Source organism: Rhipicephalus microplus, chromosome 8, assembly GCF_043290135.1.
Source record: "Rhipicephalus microplus isolate Deutch F79 chromosome 8, USDA_Rmic, whole genome shotgun sequence".
NCBI classification, from domain to species: domain Eukaryota; kingdom Metazoa; phylum Arthropoda; class Arachnida; order Ixodida; family Ixodidae; genus Rhipicephalus; species Rhipicephalus microplus.
In genome coordinates this window covers 31,462,191-31,483,679 of record NC_134707.1, presented here as the reverse complement: position 1 = coordinate 31,483,679, position 21,489 = coordinate 31,462,191, and the positions used below count along the sequence as shown (strand labels likewise).

The following is a 21,489-nucleotide window of genomic DNA, read 5'->3' as shown; positions in this document are numbered from 1 at the left end:
TGAGGAGCCTCGGCTGAAAAAACTCTACGGTAGTTTCCGTCGCAACATAGACACCATTTACGACACCCGAAACATCGCGTAGTTCATACGGAGGAGTTTCTATCTGCACTCTGTTTGTTTTCAACATCGGTATTCATCATCGCTGAAAGCGAACCTCGCACTAGCCAACACATTTCGGTGATGTGAAAACGTACGTACTTATAGAAGAGTATTCGCGGATTGTGCTACGCTGAAACATTCGTTGGCTTCGGTGCAAATCGTTCTCGTGTGTTGCTAAGCTAATAACAAGCGTGCGCTGGTTGGTAGCAGTGTGAATCGACTTCGTGTCGTGTACCACCGACGCTGAAACATTCAGCTGTCAGCGGTCTCATTTCCATTCACGTACAAGACAGAAACTCGAGCGTGCGTTGCTGTGGTGATCGTAAAGAAAGTTGCATGATTAAGTGTTGCTGGTATTGCCTGCTATTTCACTTCTCGCTTCTTCTGCTTCTGTGCCACGCTCAGTAGCACATACGTTGTTTGGAGGCATTCTAACACACACATTCTTCATTTATAGTTCATTCTGATACTCATAGCTATAGGTATACAATGGCGCTTCTTCGTCGTTTTACAATTCACTATAATATAACGCGCGTTTTGTTTACAGCTGGACAGATAACTGAAAACCTTGTGAGAAGCACCTGATTTGAAATCAGCTGCACGATGACACGATAGTTGGAAGAGAAGATCACCACATATATGCACAGAATAAAAGAAGGTGCACTAGTATGGTACTGCACTTTACATAGAAGAAATGCAAAAAGTACCCCATGGGACTTATGCGACCTTTCAGAACTGTGCATGTATTTATCTGTTCCTCCAAAGTGTGATAAGCTGAAGATATTATTCGATGGTTTCTAACATGAAATATTTTTATGGGTTTCCGAGGAGTGCTTCGTTTCTGTTCAGTTTTTTACTATATGCATTAACTTGGATTATATATATGCATCCACTTAAGCATAGCCAGTTTAGCTCTGTTAAAAAACTTGCCAAAACTTCTGTACGGTGCTCTGGTGCAATCCTATGATCGGTATCTGTCCCATCAAAAGTTTTGGACATGCATTGTGTCATTATAGGGTATTTTGACAATTGATGATATGTGAAAGCCACAGTGCTTGGCTGTAATCTCAAAACCAATGTCTGTCTCATCAAGAAGTGACAGATGAATTTGTAGATGTTAAAGGATATTTGAACTACCAGCAAAGTGCTGAAGCCTTCAACACAGCACTGATCCGCAATCACCATCCAGCTTAGAAGTCATTTGTAGTGCTTTCTAACACGTTCAAATCAAGTTATCGAACACTGCATTGATTTAATTGCTTTGATTCCTAATACCAGTGTGTCTGACTTTTTGGAGGCACTTGTATTATAATAATGTTCTATTTCTCTGATTTCTTACCGGGATGCACTCAAGGGTAGTGATATTTGTTTACCTTGGCACACTTATTGTGATTACTGTTTAAATTCTTTCATTTTGTATATATGTACGCCACTTTTGCAGTAGCCTCACATTGGGCGGCCTTATTTGAAAATAAATAAATATACCATCCGCAAGTGTTCCACGCTGTGCTCGGTTCCAATCTGATCACTAATATCTGTTCCATCATGATGTTTGGGGTGTGTTTTATTGCATTGGAGAACATTTTGGCTGCCTTCCATACAGGGTTCGATTCCAGTATTATGACCGATATTTGTGACTTTATGAAGAGTTGAATGCGGTTTGTCATTTTAGAGAATACTTTAACTACAGACCACGTCCAGAAGTCTTCCATACAGGGTTCAGTTGCAGTCCTATGGCCAATATCTGTCTTATCATGAATTTTTCAAGTACAGTTAGTTGCATTAGAGCATATTTTGACTACAAAAAATGCCCATAGGCATTCTACGTAGTGCTTGGTTCCATTCTTATGACCAGTATCTGTTGTATCATTAAGAGCCAGATGCGGTTTCTTGCATTAGAGGATATTTCCGATACGCTTATCATTCAAAAGCCCTCCGCACAGGGCACAATTACAGCCTCATGACCTAAATCCGTCACATCATGAAGAGTAGGGTGTGGGTTGTTGCATTGGAGAACATTTCGGCTGCAGACAACGTTCAAAAGCGTTCTATACAGGGTTCAGTTCCAATAATATGACCGATATCTGTGACTTCATGAACAGTTGGGTGTCGTTTGTCGTTTTAGAGAATATTTTGACTAAAGACAATGTCCAGAAGTCTTTCATACAGGGTGCAGTTCCAATGTTAGGACCGATATATGTGACTTCAAGAACCGTTGGGTGTCATTTGTCGTTTTAAAGAATACTTCGACAAAAGACAACGTCCAGAAGTCTTCCATACAGGGTTCAGTTTCAATATTATGACCGATATCTGTGACTTTATAAACAGTTGGGTGTCGTTTGTTGCTTTATAGAATACTTTGAATAAAAACAACGTCCAGAAGCATTGCATTAAGGTTTCAGTTCTAATATTATGACCGATATCTGTGACTTCATGAACAGTTGGGTGTCGTTTGCTGTTTTAGAGAATACTTTGATTAAATACAACGTCCAGAAGTCTTGCATTAAGGTTTAAGTTCTAATATTATGACCGAGATTTGTGACTTCATGAACAGTTGGGTGTCACCTGTCATTTTAGAGAATACTTTGACTGAAGACAACGTCCAGAAGTCTTCCATTAAGGATTCAGTTCTAATATTATGACTGATATCTGTGACTTCATGAACAGTTGGGTGTCGTTTGTCGTTTTAGAGAATACTTTGACTAAAGACAATGTCCAGAAGTCTTTCATACAGGGTTCAGTTCATATATTATGACCGATATCTGTGACTTCATGAACAGTTGGCTGTCGTCTGTCGTTTTAGAGAATACTTTGAGTAAAGACAACATCCAGAGGTATTCCATAACGAGTTCAGTTTCAATATTATGACCGATATCTGTGACTTCATGAACAGTTGGGTGTCGTTTGTCGTTTTAGAGAATACTTTGACTAAAGACAACGTCCAGATGTCTTCCATGCAAGGTTCAGTTGCAATATTATGACTAATATTTGTCACATCCTGAAGTGTCAGGCACAGTTAGTTGCATTAGAGCACATTTCGACTACGGAAAATGCTCGAAGGCATTCTACCCAGTATTTGGTTCCTATCTTATGACCAATATCAGTTGTATCAATAAGAACCTGGTGTGCTTTGTTGCATTAGAGGATATTTCGGACACACACATCAACCGAAAGCCTGTTACTCTGGCCTCAATTGTAGTTGAGTTGATTAATAATTGATTATTAAGTTGAGTGCTATAAAATATGTGTAAATATAATTGAAGGTACCAGCATATTTAAAATATTGTTAATACATTTGGTAGTGCAGGTATAGAAACCCGGTAATTTGTAAACCTGATCAGGAGGGCAGCCGCCGCCTCAGTCACCGAAGAGAGGAGGGGGGGGGGGGCTCAATGTCAACTCCATATATTAACATATGGAGGGGGCGCTAAGTCAGCCCCAACATGGAGGGGGGCACTGCGACAAACTTTTGCCCCCCCCCCCTCCTTAAGGAGAACTCTGCACACGCCTATGATAGACGTACAGTATGTTAGACGCGATTGTTCATTCGCGGGAGCGGTGCACGCACGGATGTTGATTTCTGGTGCATACCGCTGTAGTTACTTTGGGCACTGGAATGTCAATTACTTCTAAAATAGTCTAAACTGTGGTGGGTGAAGCACTATCAATTTTTTAATGTGCTCTCATATCCTCTAAAACATATAAACCCGCTCTAGTTAGGAACGTGCCGTTCTGTGCTGAACTTCGACAGTTCTAAGCCAAAAGGTCAAGCAACATTGTGCATCGGCCTTGGACGCGTGGGCGTTAACGCGGTTGACGCGTGCCAGTGGTTGCGCACCCTTTTCCTCCACAGGCGCAACTAGACGCTTTTGACGCGTAGGCGCGTGCATACACGTGCCAGTGGTTGGCACTTAAGCGTGCACATGACAACCACCCCCTCTGCTACCGCTGCGGTGAGGCCGGGCACACCTACCGCTGTTGCCAGTACCGACAGATGGGGCTGTGTGGCTTCGCTGTCAATGCACGACGTCCGCAGCCAGGGGAACGGCCACGTGACATCACCGGCTACCTGACAGGAGCTCAATGGACACCACAAAGTTCTTCCCGTTCGCCGTCGTCCAGCAGACACATATCAGCACACCACCGGCAGTACTCTGGCCCAACGCGGGGCTGGTGTCCTAGCAAGTATCCGGGAAACCAAGGACAACAACTGATGGAGGTGCCTTTGCTGTGGGGCGAATTACGGAAGATCCTCCGACAAGGAGGACACCGTGACGGAGCTTTCCGAACATGACGCCAACCAGGCAAAGTCCTGACGACGAAACCTCACTTACCGAAGGTGACCTGACGACGCAACATGGAAGCAGAGGAACAAGCCGACGCAGCCGTGACCTAACGCCACACCCTAACCTTAACGTGAGACGGCGAACTAGCAACTTCGAAGTTCTTATCGATGGCCACAGTTTGACCACTCTCTTCGATACTAGAGCCGACCATTCCGTCATCAGTGGGTCGTTCACCGCGAAGTTGAAGAAAGTTAGGACAGCTTGGGAAGGCCCTGAAATCCACCCAGCCGGAGGGCATCTCGTTACGCCTGCAGAAACCTGCACAGTGAAAGTCACCATTAACGGCCGTATTTATCCTACAGACTTCGTAGTCCTACAGCGTTGCTCGAAAAATGTCAACCCTGGTATGGACTTCTTATGTCTCCATGGTGCTGTCATCAACCTAAGAACAAGGTCGATAACGTTATCCACAGAAGAAGCACTACCGCTGCGCACGCCGTCAGGAAACCATACCTTGAATGTGTTGGAAGAACAAGTCACCATTCTGCCTCGCTCCAGCGTCATTATTTCAGTCGGCGTTCCTCAATCACCTGACTTGGAAGGCGTCATTGAAGGCAGTCAGTATCTGTTGATCACCCACAATAATTGCGTCGCAAGAGGAATTGTAGAGCTGCGGGGAGGCAAGGCAACCATTAAGCTCACGAATTTCAGCAATCAGCACAAACACGTGAACAAAGGAACGACAGTCGCATACATCGAAGAAATTGTGGAAGCCACCAGTGCTTTCACCCTCGCCCAATCTTCGGAACCTGCTAAGAGGAACCAAGCCCCTTCCTCAGCTTTTGACGTCGATCCCAGCCTTCCGAACTATGAGCAAGAACTGCTCAAGACCCTGCTCCTGCAATACGAATATTGCTTTTCGTCGTTATCGAATATTCGCCAGACCCTAATCACGAAAAATCGCATCATAACCGAGGAAAATTTCAGACCACTCTATCAAAGTCCGTACAGGGTTTTGACGCGAGAATGCGAGGCCATGAAGAGACAAGTTGATAAAATGTTGCGGAATGACATCATGCAGTTGTCCAAGAGTCCATGGGCGTCCCCCGTGGTGTTGGTGAAGAAAAAGGACGGAACGCTACGTTTCTGCGTCGATTATCACCGTCTGAACGAAATCACAAAAAAGGACGTGTATCCTCTCCCACGAATAGACGACGCACTTGATCGGCTCCATAACGCCAAGTACTTTTCCTTAATGAACCTCAGGACTGGTTATTGGCAAATTGACGTCGACAAAAGAAACCGAGAAAAGATGGCGTTTTTAACACCGGATGGCCTCTTCGAGTCTAAGGTGATGCCCTTCGGTCTTTGCTCAGCGCCTGCCACTTTTCAACGCGTATTGGATAAAGTGCTGGCAGGATTGAAGCGGAAGACTTGCCTTGTGTACTTGGACGACGTCGTGTTTTTCTCGAGTTTCGACGAGCATCTTCGGCGCCTTAAAGCTGTACTTCAGACCATCTAGACGTCCGGACTCACACTGAAGCCAGAAAAGTGCAGGTTTGCGTACGATGAGCTCTTGTTCCTGGGGCACGTGATTAGCAAGTCTGGAGTTCGTCCCGATCCACGGAAAACAGCCGCCATCGCCGAATTCCCGTCGCCCACTAACAAAAAGGCAGTGCGCCCATTTCAGGGCCTGTGCGCCTACTATAAGTGGTTCGTGAAAAAACTTAGCCGGCATCGCTGATCCACTCACTAACCTTACGAACGCCAACGTGGAGTTTAAGTGGGAAACGCCGCAGGAACACGCTTTCCAGGAGCTTAAACATCGCCTCCAGACGCCTCCGTTACTTGCCCATTTCGACGAATTCGCCGAGACAGAAATACATACGGACGCAAGCAGCGTAGGTCTTGGCGCCGTTCTTGGGCATAGGGCTGACAGACTGTAAAGGGTTATTGGTTACGCTAGCCGATCGCTATCCAAAGCAGAAGCCAATTATTCCACAGCCGAAAAGGAATGTCTCGTCATATTCTGGGCTACGTCGAAATTTCGCCCCTACCTCTACGGCAGCCCCTTCAAAGTTATGAGCGATCACCACGCCTTGTGTTGGCTAGCTACCTTGAAGGACCTTTCAGATCGCCTCGCACGATGGAGCCTGATACTTCAAGAATATGACATTACCGTCGTTAACGAGTCCGGCAAGAAACGCTCTGACGCCGACTGTCTTTCTCGCGGGCCTGTCGACCAAACACCGCCAGACGACCCGGATGACGATCACTTTTTGGAAACGATAACGACAGACGACTTCGCTGAACGACAGCGGGACGACCCAGAACGTAAGGCCCTAATGGAATACCTAGAAGGCAGGATCGCCGAAGTTTCAAAGGTATTCAAGCGCGCACTTCTGTCGTTCTTCTTGCGAAATGGTCTTCTCAAAAAAATTTTTAAGGAGGCAGCGAAGGCCACAGGGTTCCTGGAATGAGGAGACCTCCCACCTAAGGTGATCGCGGAACCTACACCGCCCCATTGTTTCGAAAATAAACGTTTATTCCTCCTCCTCCTCTCACCACTTCGAGCCAAGTACCTCCTTGTGGTGCCTTCAGCTCTGTGACCAGAACTCCTGCAGACCCTGCAAGACAATCAAACGGCAGGGTACCTCGGTGTTTCCCGCACGCTCGCGAGGATACAAGAAAGGTTATAGTGGCCACGTATTACCGCCGACGTCACTCGTTATGTGAGAACATGCCGGGACTCTCAGTGACGCAAAATACTGCCGACGAGGCCAGCGGGGCTTCTGCAGCCAATTGAACCACCTCGCCGACCATTCCAGCAGATTGGTATAGGCCTATTGAGGCCATTCCCGACGTCAGCTTTCGGAAACAAGTGAATCGTCGTAGCTAATGACTACCTCACCCACTACGCCGAGACAAAAGCCCTGCCCAAAGGCAGTGCATCCAAGGTAGCTAAGTTCTCCGTCGAAAATATCGTCCTACGTCAAGGCGCCCCGAAGGTTCTTATCACCGACAGAAGAACGGAATTTACTGCTGAACTAACCCAGGCGATCTTGACATACAGCCAGACAAACCACCGCCGGACAACAGCGTAGCACCCACGATCGCCGACATGCTGGCAATGTACGCCGATGTCGAACACAAGCTGTGGGACGCCATTCTTCCGTGCGTGACCTTCGCATACAACACGGCGGTGCAGGAGACGAAGCAGATATCTCGATACGAATTAGTCTACGGAAGGAGCCCATCAACGACGCTGGATGCAATGTTACCCGAAGTCACCGACGAAGAAAACCTCGATGTGTGTGATTACCTTCAGCGCGCCGAAGAAGCCTGACAACTCAAGCACCTCCGTATCGAAAGCCAACAGATGACCGACAGCCGCCGTTACAATCTTCGACGACGCTTCGTGGAATACCAGCCCGGTGAACGTGTTTGGGTGTGGATGTCGATACGCCGACGTGGACTCGGTGAAAAACTTCTGCGACGGTATTTCGGACCGTACAGCGTGGTTCGACGTCTTGGCCCACTCGATTGCGAGGTTGTCTTCGACGGCATCCCGAACTCTCAACGATGCCTATCGCGCACTGAATTTGTCCATGTCACGCGCCTCAAGCCGTTTCATGCAAGTTAACGAACTGAAACAGTGTTTTTGTAATATTGATATATCGTAATTTGTTATTTGTACTTTCTTGCATTATTGTTGTACCTTCATCTTCCGTTAAAGCATCGGGACGATGCCTTTTTCAGAGAGGGGCAATGCCAAGTTCCTTTTCTCATTTTTTGGTTATCATCCCAATACGCTACACAATTATCAGCGCAAACCGTGCCAGCAGTTTTCGAGAAGCTTCAGTACTGTAGTAGAGCAGTTCGCTAAGATCACGCCAACTCCGCGAAATGTACAGATTATTTTGGAATCTACGTCACCACTAGCGATGACGCTAGAACATTCGATGGCAACTCTAAATGCGGACGCGCTTCGCCGCTTGTCAGTTGATCGACGGCCAACGCTGCATCCACCGCTATGTGTGCAATTGTGTTATACTGTAAGCCGACTTTTCGTTTAGCGGACACAGGTTCGCTCAAATAAATAGTTTGATCGGACCATTCTGTCTCTTGCCATCAACCCCGTCAAGACCCCGTGACGATATTTGCTATAAATGAGAGCTCGTGCGTGCGTTGAAAAAGTATTTAAGCACCTTTCTACCAGTGATGCCAAGCCTTAAAACAGCGGAGCAGGGCAGCCTTTCTCATTTTACTTCGGTTCTTTTTATTGTTGTTGTCTCAATTTCCTCTTTCTAGGTTTCTATTATAATTTAGGTTTTTCTTCATTTTCTTTGTGTCTCTCTAGTTATTTCACGCATGCTTTTTGTTTTAATCAATATTTATACAATATTCTGCCTGTGAGACGCCAAGCAACAGCACAATACTACTACAGCCTGGGCCCCTGAAGCCCTTCGCACTTAGTATATTCAACAAGGCCCTTGTTGTAAGAACAAGAGAAAGAAGTCTTCTCTATGGCGTGAGTGTACTTAGGCAACACCACCTAGACTTTTTTTCAGGCCTCCGCAAGCCTTCGTGACGTCATCAGTGTGAGATCTGCCTGGAAGCTGGCTTCACTCAAATGACCGGCACACGTTCGCGTTTTGTCGTTCCGCGGCCCAGTTGCACTCGTAGCATTGTTTTTCTCAGAGGTTTACACCTAGAAGCAGGCCCGTGGCCAGGGGGGAGGGGTTAGGAGGCCCCCTTCCCCCCCCCCCCTCTAAATCCGGATGGAGGGGGCTGTTTTACTGAGAATAAATAGCGAAAATAGGGGTTTGTCAAGGACTTCAACAGGTGCCCCACCACCCGAAAAATTAATTTTTGGCTACGGGCCTGCCTAGAAAGAATTTTTGTTAGCAACAGGTGTAAATCTTATAGACCCCGAAACGTTTTTGATATTTGCACCTATATTTACAATTGTAGCAGAACCCTGTGATGAGCTCATCGTGCAATGGACAAGTTCACGCCTAGCAGCAGAGCAGTGGTAACGGGAAATAAAAATAAGTCTATTGGCTATAATATCACACGTGAGAAAGTGTGCCTCAGTGAGTTATGATTATACTGAAGTAAGGCGCGTTATCGGACTCGTTGGTTTATGTAACGTTTTTGAAGGCATTGGAGAGTCTATTTTGCATTTCAGTACATGGACCAGAAGATTTGTGTCAAAACAAGACTGCATGTTTTATTATATAAAATGCTTTTAAAAACCAACCAACAATGAAATAAAATCATTGAACGAGGATTCATGCGAAGTTTTTCACATACGATATTTTCATAAAAAGTAAAATAAAGTAAACATGACATTACCTGTAAAATCTTTTCGACACTTAGTTGACTTATTTTCAGTAGATGTAATTGAACACACACGAATTGGGTTAGATATGATCTATTTAAATCTTCAAATGATTCTTCCACATAACAGCTCAAGTGCCAAAAGAAAGGCAATGTTCACAGCAAAAGGAAAAATGTAACAATACTTTAAAAAATTGTGGATATAAAGCTTTTAACATTTTTAAAATTATCTTGTAGAAGGTGTTGAAACTGGGAGCTCAAACGATTTGGCTTTATAAACATAAAGGACAAATCATCAGTCATGTACGAGAGATTACGCCTGGAGTGTCTTCAGTTTTCGTTTAGCTGCTTTGGCTTCAGGCAGCTTGTTGTTTTCTTGTTTGCAAAGGTTGTTTAACAAAGTGTTGGCTGCTGCACTAGGTATGTAGCCCATCACTACATGTGGCATATGACCATTGTCCCAAACATCTAAGTCTTCATTCCACTCAAGGAAGAGTGTTGTCATTGAAACAAGCAGTTCTTTCTGCTTTTCACAGGCATAAAATTTGGCTGCGTGTTTTTCACTTGTCAGTTTCTCGAGAACAATGTTCATCATCAGCCCCGCCGCGGTGGTCTAGTGGCTAAGGTACTCGGCTGCTGACCCGCAGGGCGCGGGTTCAAATCCCGGCTGCGGCGGCTGCATTTCCGATGGAGGCGGAAATGTTGTAGGCCCGTGTGCTCAGATTTGGGTGCACGTTAAAGAACCCCAGGTGGTCGAAACTTCCGGAGCCCTCCACTACGGCGTCTCTCATAATCATATGGTGGTTTTGGGACGTTAAACCCCACATATCAATCAATCAATGTTCATCATCAGTACGGCGTTCACAACGATGGCTTGGGGAAACTTAAGTCCACTTCTTGTGATACTCGTTATGAGCTCGTCTGCCTCAATTGTAAGAGTCCTGCTCTAAACAACTAGATTCTCTTTACAAAATGCACATTTAAGCTTCTTGAGTGCAGCATGTGCGCAATAACCAGCGACATAAGTTGTAGCTGGAAGTGTGTGCTGCTTTGCAGCAATGCGCTCTTCTCCAACCATAATCTGGAATTGCTTTAAAGCATCACGAAATTCATCAGTGGAGGCACATAGAAGAATCTCGTCACTCTCGGGCAGCCCGAGGACCTTCTGCAGCCTCAATTTGTGCTCCGCTTCATACATCGGCCGTATAGAGATATGGTATTGTGCGCCACCTAACTGTCGGTACCTGCCGAACCTGTCTTCAAGGCAGTCCGACTGGAATTTCCCCAGTAAGACGTACCTGAATCCAAGCTTTTCAAGGCAGTAGCTTGTCACCTGAACAAGAGCAAGAGGCGTGTGACGCAATGCATTGTGCGTCTCATGACTGAAATGACCAGTGTCATGCTTGAGGCTTTTTCAGTAGTCGAGCCAACTGACTATTTTGTTCAAAAACTCGACTTGGGGGCGACAAACTGCCTTTATGGGCTCTTGTAAGTCATCTCGAAGGTGCCTCCCTTTATCCGGCGTCTAAACATTCACTATGCGCCACCACATTACGACAGTGCTGATAAAATTGGCCGAGCTTTTGGCGCTCTGCAGTTCTGCTGCTTGTGCACTGTTGAGAGCTGCGATTGTGAAACTGTTGAAGACCTTAAGAACAAGTTTCATGTTTTGTCGCTCTAAGTTCGAAGGTTTCAGTGCCTTCAAAGACAATGTTGGAGCAAGTCGTACAAGCTCATTTCTTTCTCTCTCATGGAGCTCTAGCAGCGTGTTGAATGAAGCTGTTAGCACGCACGGCTTGTCAGGTAGTCCATTGATGTCTGGAAAAAACATACATTTACCACTGTTACGCTGGTTAAGCCAATTGTTTCGTATGCATTTTAAAACATGAACAGAATCTAAAATAAAAAACAGTGGTCTTGATTAGTCTGATGTATGCTTGTAGACCGTATCAACCTTCCGTGGCTCTGAAAAAAATGACATTGCCTTTTCATTGATGGAGTTGTCTGAAACAACCGCGATTACTCGAAAGTCTGTTGCCTCCAGCCCATTAATGAGCTCACGAAGAAATTGATGCAGCTGTATTGCATCTATTTTCGCCCCTGTAAGAATGTGCACTACGTCTTTCCTTGACGACAGGAGGCTTTGAATCATAAACACATATGCAGTTTTTGCTGCGTTTTGACTGTTTGTAGCCACTCCTACTAGACCACCACCTTTGTAGTCAATGTAGGGCTGCAGATGAATTTCGTCCATGACAAGCGTCACAGTTTTTTCGTGGTCATCCATTCCTACGGCCAGCCTCTTTGCATACGACAGAAATAAAGCATCTTGTTGCTCAGAGCATTGGTTCACACGGTATGACCCACAAGCACGTCTAATTGTGTCGGGATGTGGAAGTTTGAACTTTGATGTGGACCTAATTAATCTGTACGCATGTGGGGATATTGTGAACACAAGGCTAGCAAATACCAGCAAGTCCACAGGGTATCTCGAAGTTCTGCTCACTAAATGCCGACTTGCTGTTTTACGAACTTGACAACTTCCACTTGCCACTCATGTGGGAAACTTTGTGACGCTAGTTCATCCAGTGTTTTCACTGTCTTCTTCATGACAATCTGCAAGCGTTGTTCGATGTCGGAGAAGTTTCCTGCCAAACTTTGCACAGCAATAAGGACCTTGTCGATTTCCCGCAAAACACACAAATAAACAGAAAGCACGAGGGTCCCAAGCTTGTTAAGCTGCACGTCACCAACGAACACTTTCACAATCAAATCAGCTGACACTGTCACAGAAAAACGCACAGTTGGAGCTTCTTGAGAATCGAAGTTTAGGAAGAGGACTTTGTCGTGAGTAACAAGTTTTGTCCAGAAGGTGTTTGTCTGGAAACTTGTCAGAGCGGTGAGCAAGTCTTCAAAAGTACTGATGTTATTCTTTTTCTTCTCTTCTTTGTGAGCTTCAGCGGACTGGCTTATTGCCTTCTGTAGCAATTCTTCCTCTAGACGAAGCCGCTTCTCTTCAGGACCTTCCCGGACAACAGTAGTAGGACGAGAAAGATACGAAGGGCAGTTTGGAAATAGGCTGGGGATAGCACCAGGCTTGAGTCGTCTCAGCTGGAAAGGAACTTCAAGTACTCGTCCGGTTTTCTCATCTTGATAGGTCGACTTGGTCACAAAATCACTTGTATGAAAGTGCTTCTCACACACCTGAAAAAAAAAAGAAAAAAGAAACAGAGCTTATAGCACAAAAATCAAGCAAGAAACACTTAGTGGACATTCGTCAACTACATACCAAAAAATGTGGCTGTAATATTAGGCATTATCATAGTAGCAATGCCTTGTTAGGCAGCCCAACAAGCGAGCGCTGTTTAATAAATCTAACTCTCATAGGATTTGATCAGGCGCTGCAGTCCGTTTAGAGTGACTCAGGCCATCAGCTAGGCGTGAGATTGCGAGGAAAGTACCTGTTTGTCAAGACTGGTCGCGCGAAAACAAAAATTAGGCAAACAGCACGATTACTAATACTGCGTGTCTTATGTCCTTCGTAATATATGCTGGAAGTGCCCCGAAGGCATAGCTCACGAATAATGAAATTTGAAAGGTTTTTAGTTGCATGGCTGAGCGAGTTTACACATGCGTTGGCACCTGCGACAAGTGAAAGAACGCACTTACCACAGTGTACTTTGTGGGCGCAAAATCTTTGCGAGGGATCGCTCGCGTCCATGCGGTTCTTTAGTCGGCGTCCATCGGAAACCGATAGACGCGCGCTTTAGGTCCATGAGCATAGTTAGAGTTGCACCCCGGTGCACAGCAGCATCCAGGCATATTGCGTAGTTTACCCAACCATGCTCACACAGCACAAGAGTAAGAAAAAACAGCGTGAGCGGTAACAAAATGCAACTAGCCTACACCCACAACCACCAGCAGAGCGAGCGAGCACGTAAGATCAATGTGGCAAGACGCACTGTCATGCGCTGCCAACTTCGCTCGGCTGTTCACAAAAATGTTTAAAACGTGAATAAATTAAGTAAATTAGTACATCATTGAAAGATAGAATATTGCTAAGCTTTTTTTGTTAGACAGTAGGTAATAATTTTCTACAGTTTGCCTACTGAAAACTTGTTTCGAAGCAAAAAAAGATTGTCTGTCTATTTGGCTAACAGAATACGCAAGCCATTCCAACCTCAGCCAGTCGAGCGTTGCTTTCTCACAGATCTCACAGCAGTGACGTCACGCTGACGAGACGGAGGCTTGCCGAGGCCCTGAAAAAAAGTCTAGGTGGTGTTGACTTAGGACGCCATAGATGGCTATGCTACACGTGGTGATGCCAGCCTTCCGCCAAGCGATGACAGTCAATTAAAGCATGCGACTAACGGGTCGGTGCCCCTAAGGCGCTCTGCACTATAAAAAGCCACAGCTTTGACACAAAGGCGAAGCAATGAACGCAATAGCAACGCATTGGAAGGTCGCTCGCAGAATGGCTAGCAGATCGAAACGTGCCCTGTGCTTTTCACGCACAAATGACGCATGAAACATTCTTACAGGTACAGATGAACGCGAATAAGCGTCCCATTTGTTACTTCGCTGTGTCTGAAAAGCGCGCCCTTTTCGCAAACGCAGATTGTGCAGCGATAGCAGTGACCTTTGTGCACCCTGTAACTACAATGAAATCGTTCGAGTGCAAGCCTAACGCTAGCCAATACGAATGATCCTCCCCACCGGGAGATAAGGGCGCGCGAGAGATCGTCCACTTCCCTCCTTTCCGCGGGCCAAAGTACAGGTGAGAGGTGAGAGCTGCCACGTTCTCAGTGCGCCATCTTGCTGATAATGTTCAAAATACGATAGTCTCCCCCCTCCCTCCGAGGTGCCCGTTAACAGCAGTAAGGGGTAGATATAAATAGCTTGCCGTTTGAGCGTTCAAGGATGTAGTCCTGGGTGGCTCAATGGTTGACGCCTCGCATTCACGACGCGGAAGTCCCACGTTCGATTTCGCACGCCGGAGCCATCTTTCTGGACTTTTTTCTTTCTGGCCTTTCCACATATACTGACACGTATACATATAAGGTACATGACATTGGCGCTGACGCTGGCGGCGAAATCAAGCTGAGAGTGTCCATATAATTGATAAATTGATATTGCAATAAAACGGGGGCCGCTACGCTAGTTGTGCAAGGACTGTGAAAACTACTGATTTGCGGCCGGTGCCCTCTTTTTTATCCACTTCACTTTCCCGTCCTACCACCTGTCTATATTTTAGCTTACGTGGTTGCACGAGTGCTTACCTTCAGTCAGTCTACTTTTCTTCCTTCTTGGCACTACGCCGTCTTCCCAATCCATCGCTATGCTAATGTGCACATCAGAGGATTGAAGCACACTGGTACACATAACTACGTGAATCTATGTCTGTTTCTGTCCGTATTCTTCTGGTTTACACGATTTCTATCAAACTTTCTATTTATATTTTTCTCATTTTCTTATTGATAGAAGCGGAATCAAATGGTCTTCATAATGCTTAATTAGCTGCCATACCTTCATCAGCGAACGGTCGGAACGCTCTAGTTTCGGAATATGAGTACCTCCTTTCAAATTCCTTTTCACAAAAATTTTATAGCGCTCCTTTAGTTCTGTTCTTTGATTATGATTTTCTCTTCTACCCCTATCATTCCTTGATTGATTGATTTGTGGGGTTTAACGTCCCAAAACCACTATTCATTCCTTCTCTCTCATTCCTTCTCTCTACTTTTTTGTGCAGACTCAGCGCTGAACAATCGCATCCCCTTTCATCTGGGCTCCATGGCCTTGCCTCAATTTAGTAAAGTTCACTTCCCTTCCCCCCTCCCCCCCCACCTCGTTTCCAACCACCTTTCTCATCACTCTATATTGCATTTTTTTTTCATTCTGCTGTTTCCCTGTAGCGTATTGAGTGAGGCTTGCACGATTCCTGTTGCGCCCACTCATCCGACTTTCTACACAGAATTTTTATGCGTACTATGGCATAAACAGATCCACAGCTAAATTAAACATAATCTATTTCTCTGCAGCGCTGTGCACCAACGGAACATTTTGCACTAATACCAGCAGCGCAGCGATAGTAAGGCAGCCGCCTGGAAGCAGCAGTTATTGGGGCACTGTTAAGGTGACAGCAACTATGTACGTATGCTCTTATTTATTCTTCTTTGCTGTACATGACACGAAAAGTCAGCCTATACCACCGAAGAAAGTCTGAAGAGGCGGGTGAAATTTACAGAAATTGCTACTAACATCATAAGAATTCGAAACCTTCGCATTCAAGATTTCTCACAATTTTAGCGTCCTACACTCAAGTTATCTTACATTAGTTACAGGGAAATGTTTGCCGTGTAGTCTGTTTTCGGTCGGAATTCGAAAAACATTAACAAACATGACGCCTCAAATAATAACCTATATCATCTGTAGTGTTTATGAGTTGCTAGAAATCTAGCAGCCTGTACTTTGCTGGTGAATTTTTGCAATGATAAATCATAGAATACCAGCAATACGAAAAAGAGTTGCGTTAAACAACCCCTCTCAGCTATCAAAGTACTTGAACCATGGCCACATCCTGACAACCTAAGCCACGGAGAAAGCGGTCTTGGTGATATTTAAGGACTGTCACTTTCGAAAATATTTTTTAATAATCAGTGTGTTTTTTGCATAGTATTGTACCATTACTAAAGTATATCGCCGAAATGTTTAGTGTAAGTGTGTTGAAAGTTATACACATGGAATTTATGTGACTACTTCGTAGGTACTGTACTCTGCCTTTTGACTCTGATAATTATATATATATATATATATATATATATATATATATATGCCTATATAGCTTCAATTTTTTTATATTTCCTCGTTGCTCTCTTGTTCTACCTCTGTTTCTTGTGTTTCTTCAAGACAAAATAAAAAATAAGACTAAATATCTCAACTGCTGAGAGTGCCGCCAAGGAACTGATTTGGTGTAACTAGATTTTATGAGAATTGGCTAACATACGCTAATTCAGAAGTCTGCCATCACAGCGTGGTGGGTCCGGTAGCTTGTGTGCCTCAATACAAGTGAGCCCAATTAGAGCACGTACACTTTCGTGCGTGTTGGTCTCTGAATGGCTACGCCCCCACGCCCTCACATGGCACGGTCGAATTACACCCCCATATGCAGGTCTAATCACGACAGCACCACATATAATGCCCCACGTGACCAGCGAGCCACCGAAACAGCAAGACATGAACCCCTAACCTTCGGCACCATTCGAATGTGGAAACCCGGCAGGCACTGCTACGAAGACTTCGTTGTGTTACGGGTCTCGTACAAGCGCCGGAAGACATGCAGGTCATTTTCACTCCTCTTGTGCATGAACCCGGAAACCAGCGCCCTCCTCGAGACGTTTTTCCTCAAGATCCCGAAACCCGCTTCATGCTAAGTCGCTGTAGCCCTCTTCACTCACCCATTTCTGCATCGCAAACGCAGTCACCGCAGTTCTACTGCCATATTCAGCTATCCGACGAAAACGTGGACACGCACTGCGCAAAACTGCAGAACATGGTGAATCGCTATAAATATTCGTCAGCAGTTGTTGAAAAAAGACTGGCACGTTGTCACTTTATCGTCTGCTTCCTGCACTCCCCTCCTTCGGGCCAGCTGTGCAGAAACGCGAATCTCACAATCAAGATCATCAAGCCCATCAATCCATTGCTGGTAAAACAAGTGGTCATGGGAGAACAAGTTTTCCCATAACCATACAGAACACTCCTACGAGCTCAACATGGCCGCCACGAAAACCAACAAGCTTGTCTTTCGACCTAATCTCAGAGGTAAGCCTACTTTACGGCAGTCCACTTTCTGCTTCCGGTTGCAGTAATGTATGCTTCACATATGGGCGGCTCACGCCAGCTGTCCACATGTGAATTCTGTGGCCTCGCGCCTCATCATTCACAGTACCCCACCTGGTGCCCAGCCTGCAACTTTTGCAAAAATTGAAAATGCCATTTTGCTGACGCATACCCCTCCAAAAACTGCAAGCATTGCAAACTTGGCTCCATTCACAGGTACGGTGTCGTTACAGCCACTGCGGCAAAGGTCGTTTCCGATACAGAATGCAACGACACATCACAGTTCATGTTTGACTACAGAGCCAAAGTCTCCAATGTTTCAAGCGACTTTCCTACGCTGCCCGCCAAGCTCGACCAAATCCACCGTCTGCTCATTGGGCTTGTACTGGACAGCCACTCCACATGTTAGGCGTGCATTTTGGCACAACTTTGCGGCAAGCAGAAGCAAGCTATGAACGCATTTGTATAACCTCGGCTCTCACTGTGCTTTTCGTGGGATTGCCAGAGCTCCAAGCCCTCCAGTAGGGAGACTTCTTGATGAACTTAAGGCTCCAAGAGCCCCTGAAGATCCCAAAGTCTTCAAGAGAACGGGCACCCACAATGAAGAATACATCGCCTGGCTGAAACCTCCTTTAGCGTCACTCACGGCATCTCCACCCCACTGCCCGAAAGTGTTCGTCACGAGCTACAGAAATTGGAGATCACAAACGGGATCGAGAGGGTTTAAAGGCAATCAACTTAGTGCTCTGGTCATATCTATGGGGCTGCGACGTACGGCATAGCAACGATGCCCCTTCTCTATGGAGCATGCTTCATAAGAAACGAATATGATGCCGTGCCTAATTTAAAGCAGGAAGTTCTTCTTAGACAATTTTTCGTAAAACTCGGTGAAAGATTTTGAAATTCATTCAACTTCATGATATTTGCTGAAAGCGTATTGCCTCAATCCCTCTTCAAGTTTTGTAATAACCCCATTTCACTGTCAGTATTTCTCAGCACAAACTGCGCCAGCACTGTTTGAGAAGTTCAGGACCACAGTAAATCATTTTGTTAAATAACGGTCACTTCATGAACTTTACAGATTATACTAGAACCTAAGTTTCCACAAGCGATAACGCTAGAGCATTCGATGGCAAATATATAAATGCCAACGCGCTCCGCAACTTGTCAGTCGATCGACGGCCAACGCTCTGCTCGCCGCTGTCAGTGCGGATGTCTTGCTCTAACCTGACTATCCTCTTCGGTGGCCACAAGTTTGGCCCAAATAAACACTTTAATATACGACCTGCAGTCTGCTTCCTTTGTCCATGTTCCGGCCCTGTGAAAATATTCTATTGTCTAGCAGCATGGGCTATCTTGACGAAATCGCCAGGCCTGCGCCGAACCCACAGCACTGTCACAGCCAGAAATAGAACAGCACATTTGGAAGGGTCAGTTGTAACACGTTCACATGCAAGGCACTCACTCCGTCATAAACCACCGAAACTTTCAGGCAGTAGAGAAGCACCTAATATGCCACTGTCTACTGCAGAATTTCGCCGGTATTGCCGGTCAATATTTTTCTAACCTTAGTGCAGAGTAGCGAAGTGAACCGAAGGCTACAATCATGGTTGACCTCTGTGATAATATGGGCAGAAGAGCGAAGACGATATAGAAGAGCGCACAGGTTCGGGAAGTGCGTGACAGGGTTGGAAACAATTAAGCGGGCAAGGACAGGTGGTTCTTGGCTGGACGACCGGTCCGTGGAACTAAAAGACGTCTTCTAGGCGCTGTACTGTCCTGGACTCGGATGGGAGACTGTCCCAGGGACCAGGCGATCCGCTGCTGTACCGGCTGCCGTTCCTGAAATCAGGACGACCGGTGAACGAGGCCTGGACTCCGGTTGGGTGACTAGCCCAAGGACCAGGCGAGGTTCCGCTGTTCCGGCTGCCGTCCCGAGTGGTCACGAGTTCCCGGTTGCTGTGGGCCGCTGGACCTGCTGCCTTTCTGGGTGGCTGGCACGACCCAGGTGTGCTACTGGGACGAACTTGGCGGCTGAGAGCTGTTGCTCCAGTGCGGAGCTTCCGAGCGACTGCTACCCTCTTGCTGCTACTGCGGCAGAATGCCATGAAATGGCGTTGGCCAATTCACGTTGAAGACGTCAAGGGGACACACGGCACGTCGCCCTGAGCGATCTGAGTCCAAGTCTAAGCAAAAAGCGGCGAGAGACTTCTGATTTAGAGAGAGATTACGGATAGAACTGCATGTGACCGACTATGTTTAGAGATGTTCCATTATTGTTGCTTTTTCAGTGTAAGTACCTTTTGTGTGCGTGTGTGCACTCGTGGCTCGATTGGTTCTTAACTAGTGGTCCTAGGCCCAAACCTGGCACTACGTCACAACCTCTCTGCCTTTCGTTCAGTTGGTTCTCTTTGTGAATAGTTGAGGTATGCGCACCACGTGTATGTGTAACGGGTACTCTAAGTTAACAGCTCGCATTAATACACACACACACACACACACACACACACACACACACACATATATATATATATATATATATATATATATATATATATATATATATATATATATATATATATATATATATATATATACATAGTTGCTATGCTGAGGCAGACAGGCTAAAAAAATTACGGCATATTCACGGGGTGAATGAGGATGAATGGGCGAAGCTCCGGAGGGATTCATCGGTGAACTGTGAATCTTCCGTTTAATTCGCCCAGTCGATCATCATGTAAAGACGTGAGAAACGCTGTGCGTGTATATACACAAATCAACTTTTATTTGTTCTTAGACGATGGATGGCTTGCGATGTCCCTTCATTATGACGGCTTTATGGTCTGTGAAATGAAGGGAGAGCGGTTCCTGTATAAGATCTCGCGTCTTTCATCAACTACAAGCACTGCTTTCTAGTTTATAACATCTTGCATCTTTTCATCATCAGCTACAAGTACCACCATCTAGTAAACACTACAAGAACTAAACGAGAGGTGGCTACATACAGGAGACGGTACCGCCATCTAGTGAACACTGCAAGAACTAAACTAGAGGTGGCTACATACAGGGGACGGTACCGCCATCTAGTGAACACTGCAAGAACTAAACTAGAGGTGGCTACATACAGGCTACAGGGGACGCACAGCCCACGCCCTAAGGAGCTTCGCCCCTAAAACAAGCGTCTTTATTAGGGCGAACTTGTGCCCCCGAGTCTAATGACTATGGTCATCGAGTCCGAGTAGCCGATGACGATGATGATGAACCTTCAGCTTTGCTGGCACTCGCCCGCAAAGGGGGATCGGCCAAGAACCGGGCGGCAGGATCATCAAGTGTGCTAAGTCAGGCATTCAGGTAGTCTCGTAGCCGTAAATAATAACAATACGCTAACAGGGTAATCTGTTTGTTGCCCTTATGTACTCGCACACAGCAGAGAAAATCTCCCTGTGGCTATAACCTAATGTAATCCCTCCGAAGGATAAAATTAGTTCCACGTTTATTTTTAAACTTAGCTTCTCAATTGGTTCGACAAGTGGCACAGATTCAACTATCTTCCTCTTCCTCGTAGCCCAAGCGCACAAACGCATAGTGCATGCCAGCCGGGTCTTGCTGGTGCTCTTCCCACGATGGTTGCGGCGGGCTACTTGAACGTGGCCAACCTGTAGCGGCATTACGCCTCTCCTCAGACGCATTGTCCCCATGCTTGAGAGAGTGAAAAGATACATGCGCACTCTCACTCGTTTTCCCACAATCTGTACTTGATAGGGCGTCAATATATATATATATATATATATATATATATATATATATATATATATATATATGAGATCTAACAGACAATAATGCCAAGGAAAGTATAGGGGAAGATAGTAAACCAAATTGTAATGTAAATATGAAGAAAAGTGGGTGAAAAGATAACTTGCCG

At 45.7% G+C, this 21,489-nt stretch overlaps 1 protein-coding gene and 1 pseudogene across 1 annotated transcript in view; one reads left to right on the top strand and one right to left on the bottom strand.

Moving 5' to 3' along the window:
- Window positions 1-21,489, top strand: part of LOC119182674 (uncharacterized) — a 121,546-nt gene that overhangs the window by 86,791 nt on the left and 13,266 nt on the right. Inside the window, exon 6 of the mRNA XM_075871455.1 lies at window positions 15,767-15,875. Coding sequence (XP_075727570.1) covers window positions 15,767-15,875 — 109 coding nt within the window. The remainder of the gene's footprint in view (window positions 1-15,766; window positions 15,876-21,489) is intronic.
- On the bottom strand, window positions 10,042-13,594 carry LOC119165753 (uncharacterized; annotated as a pseudogene).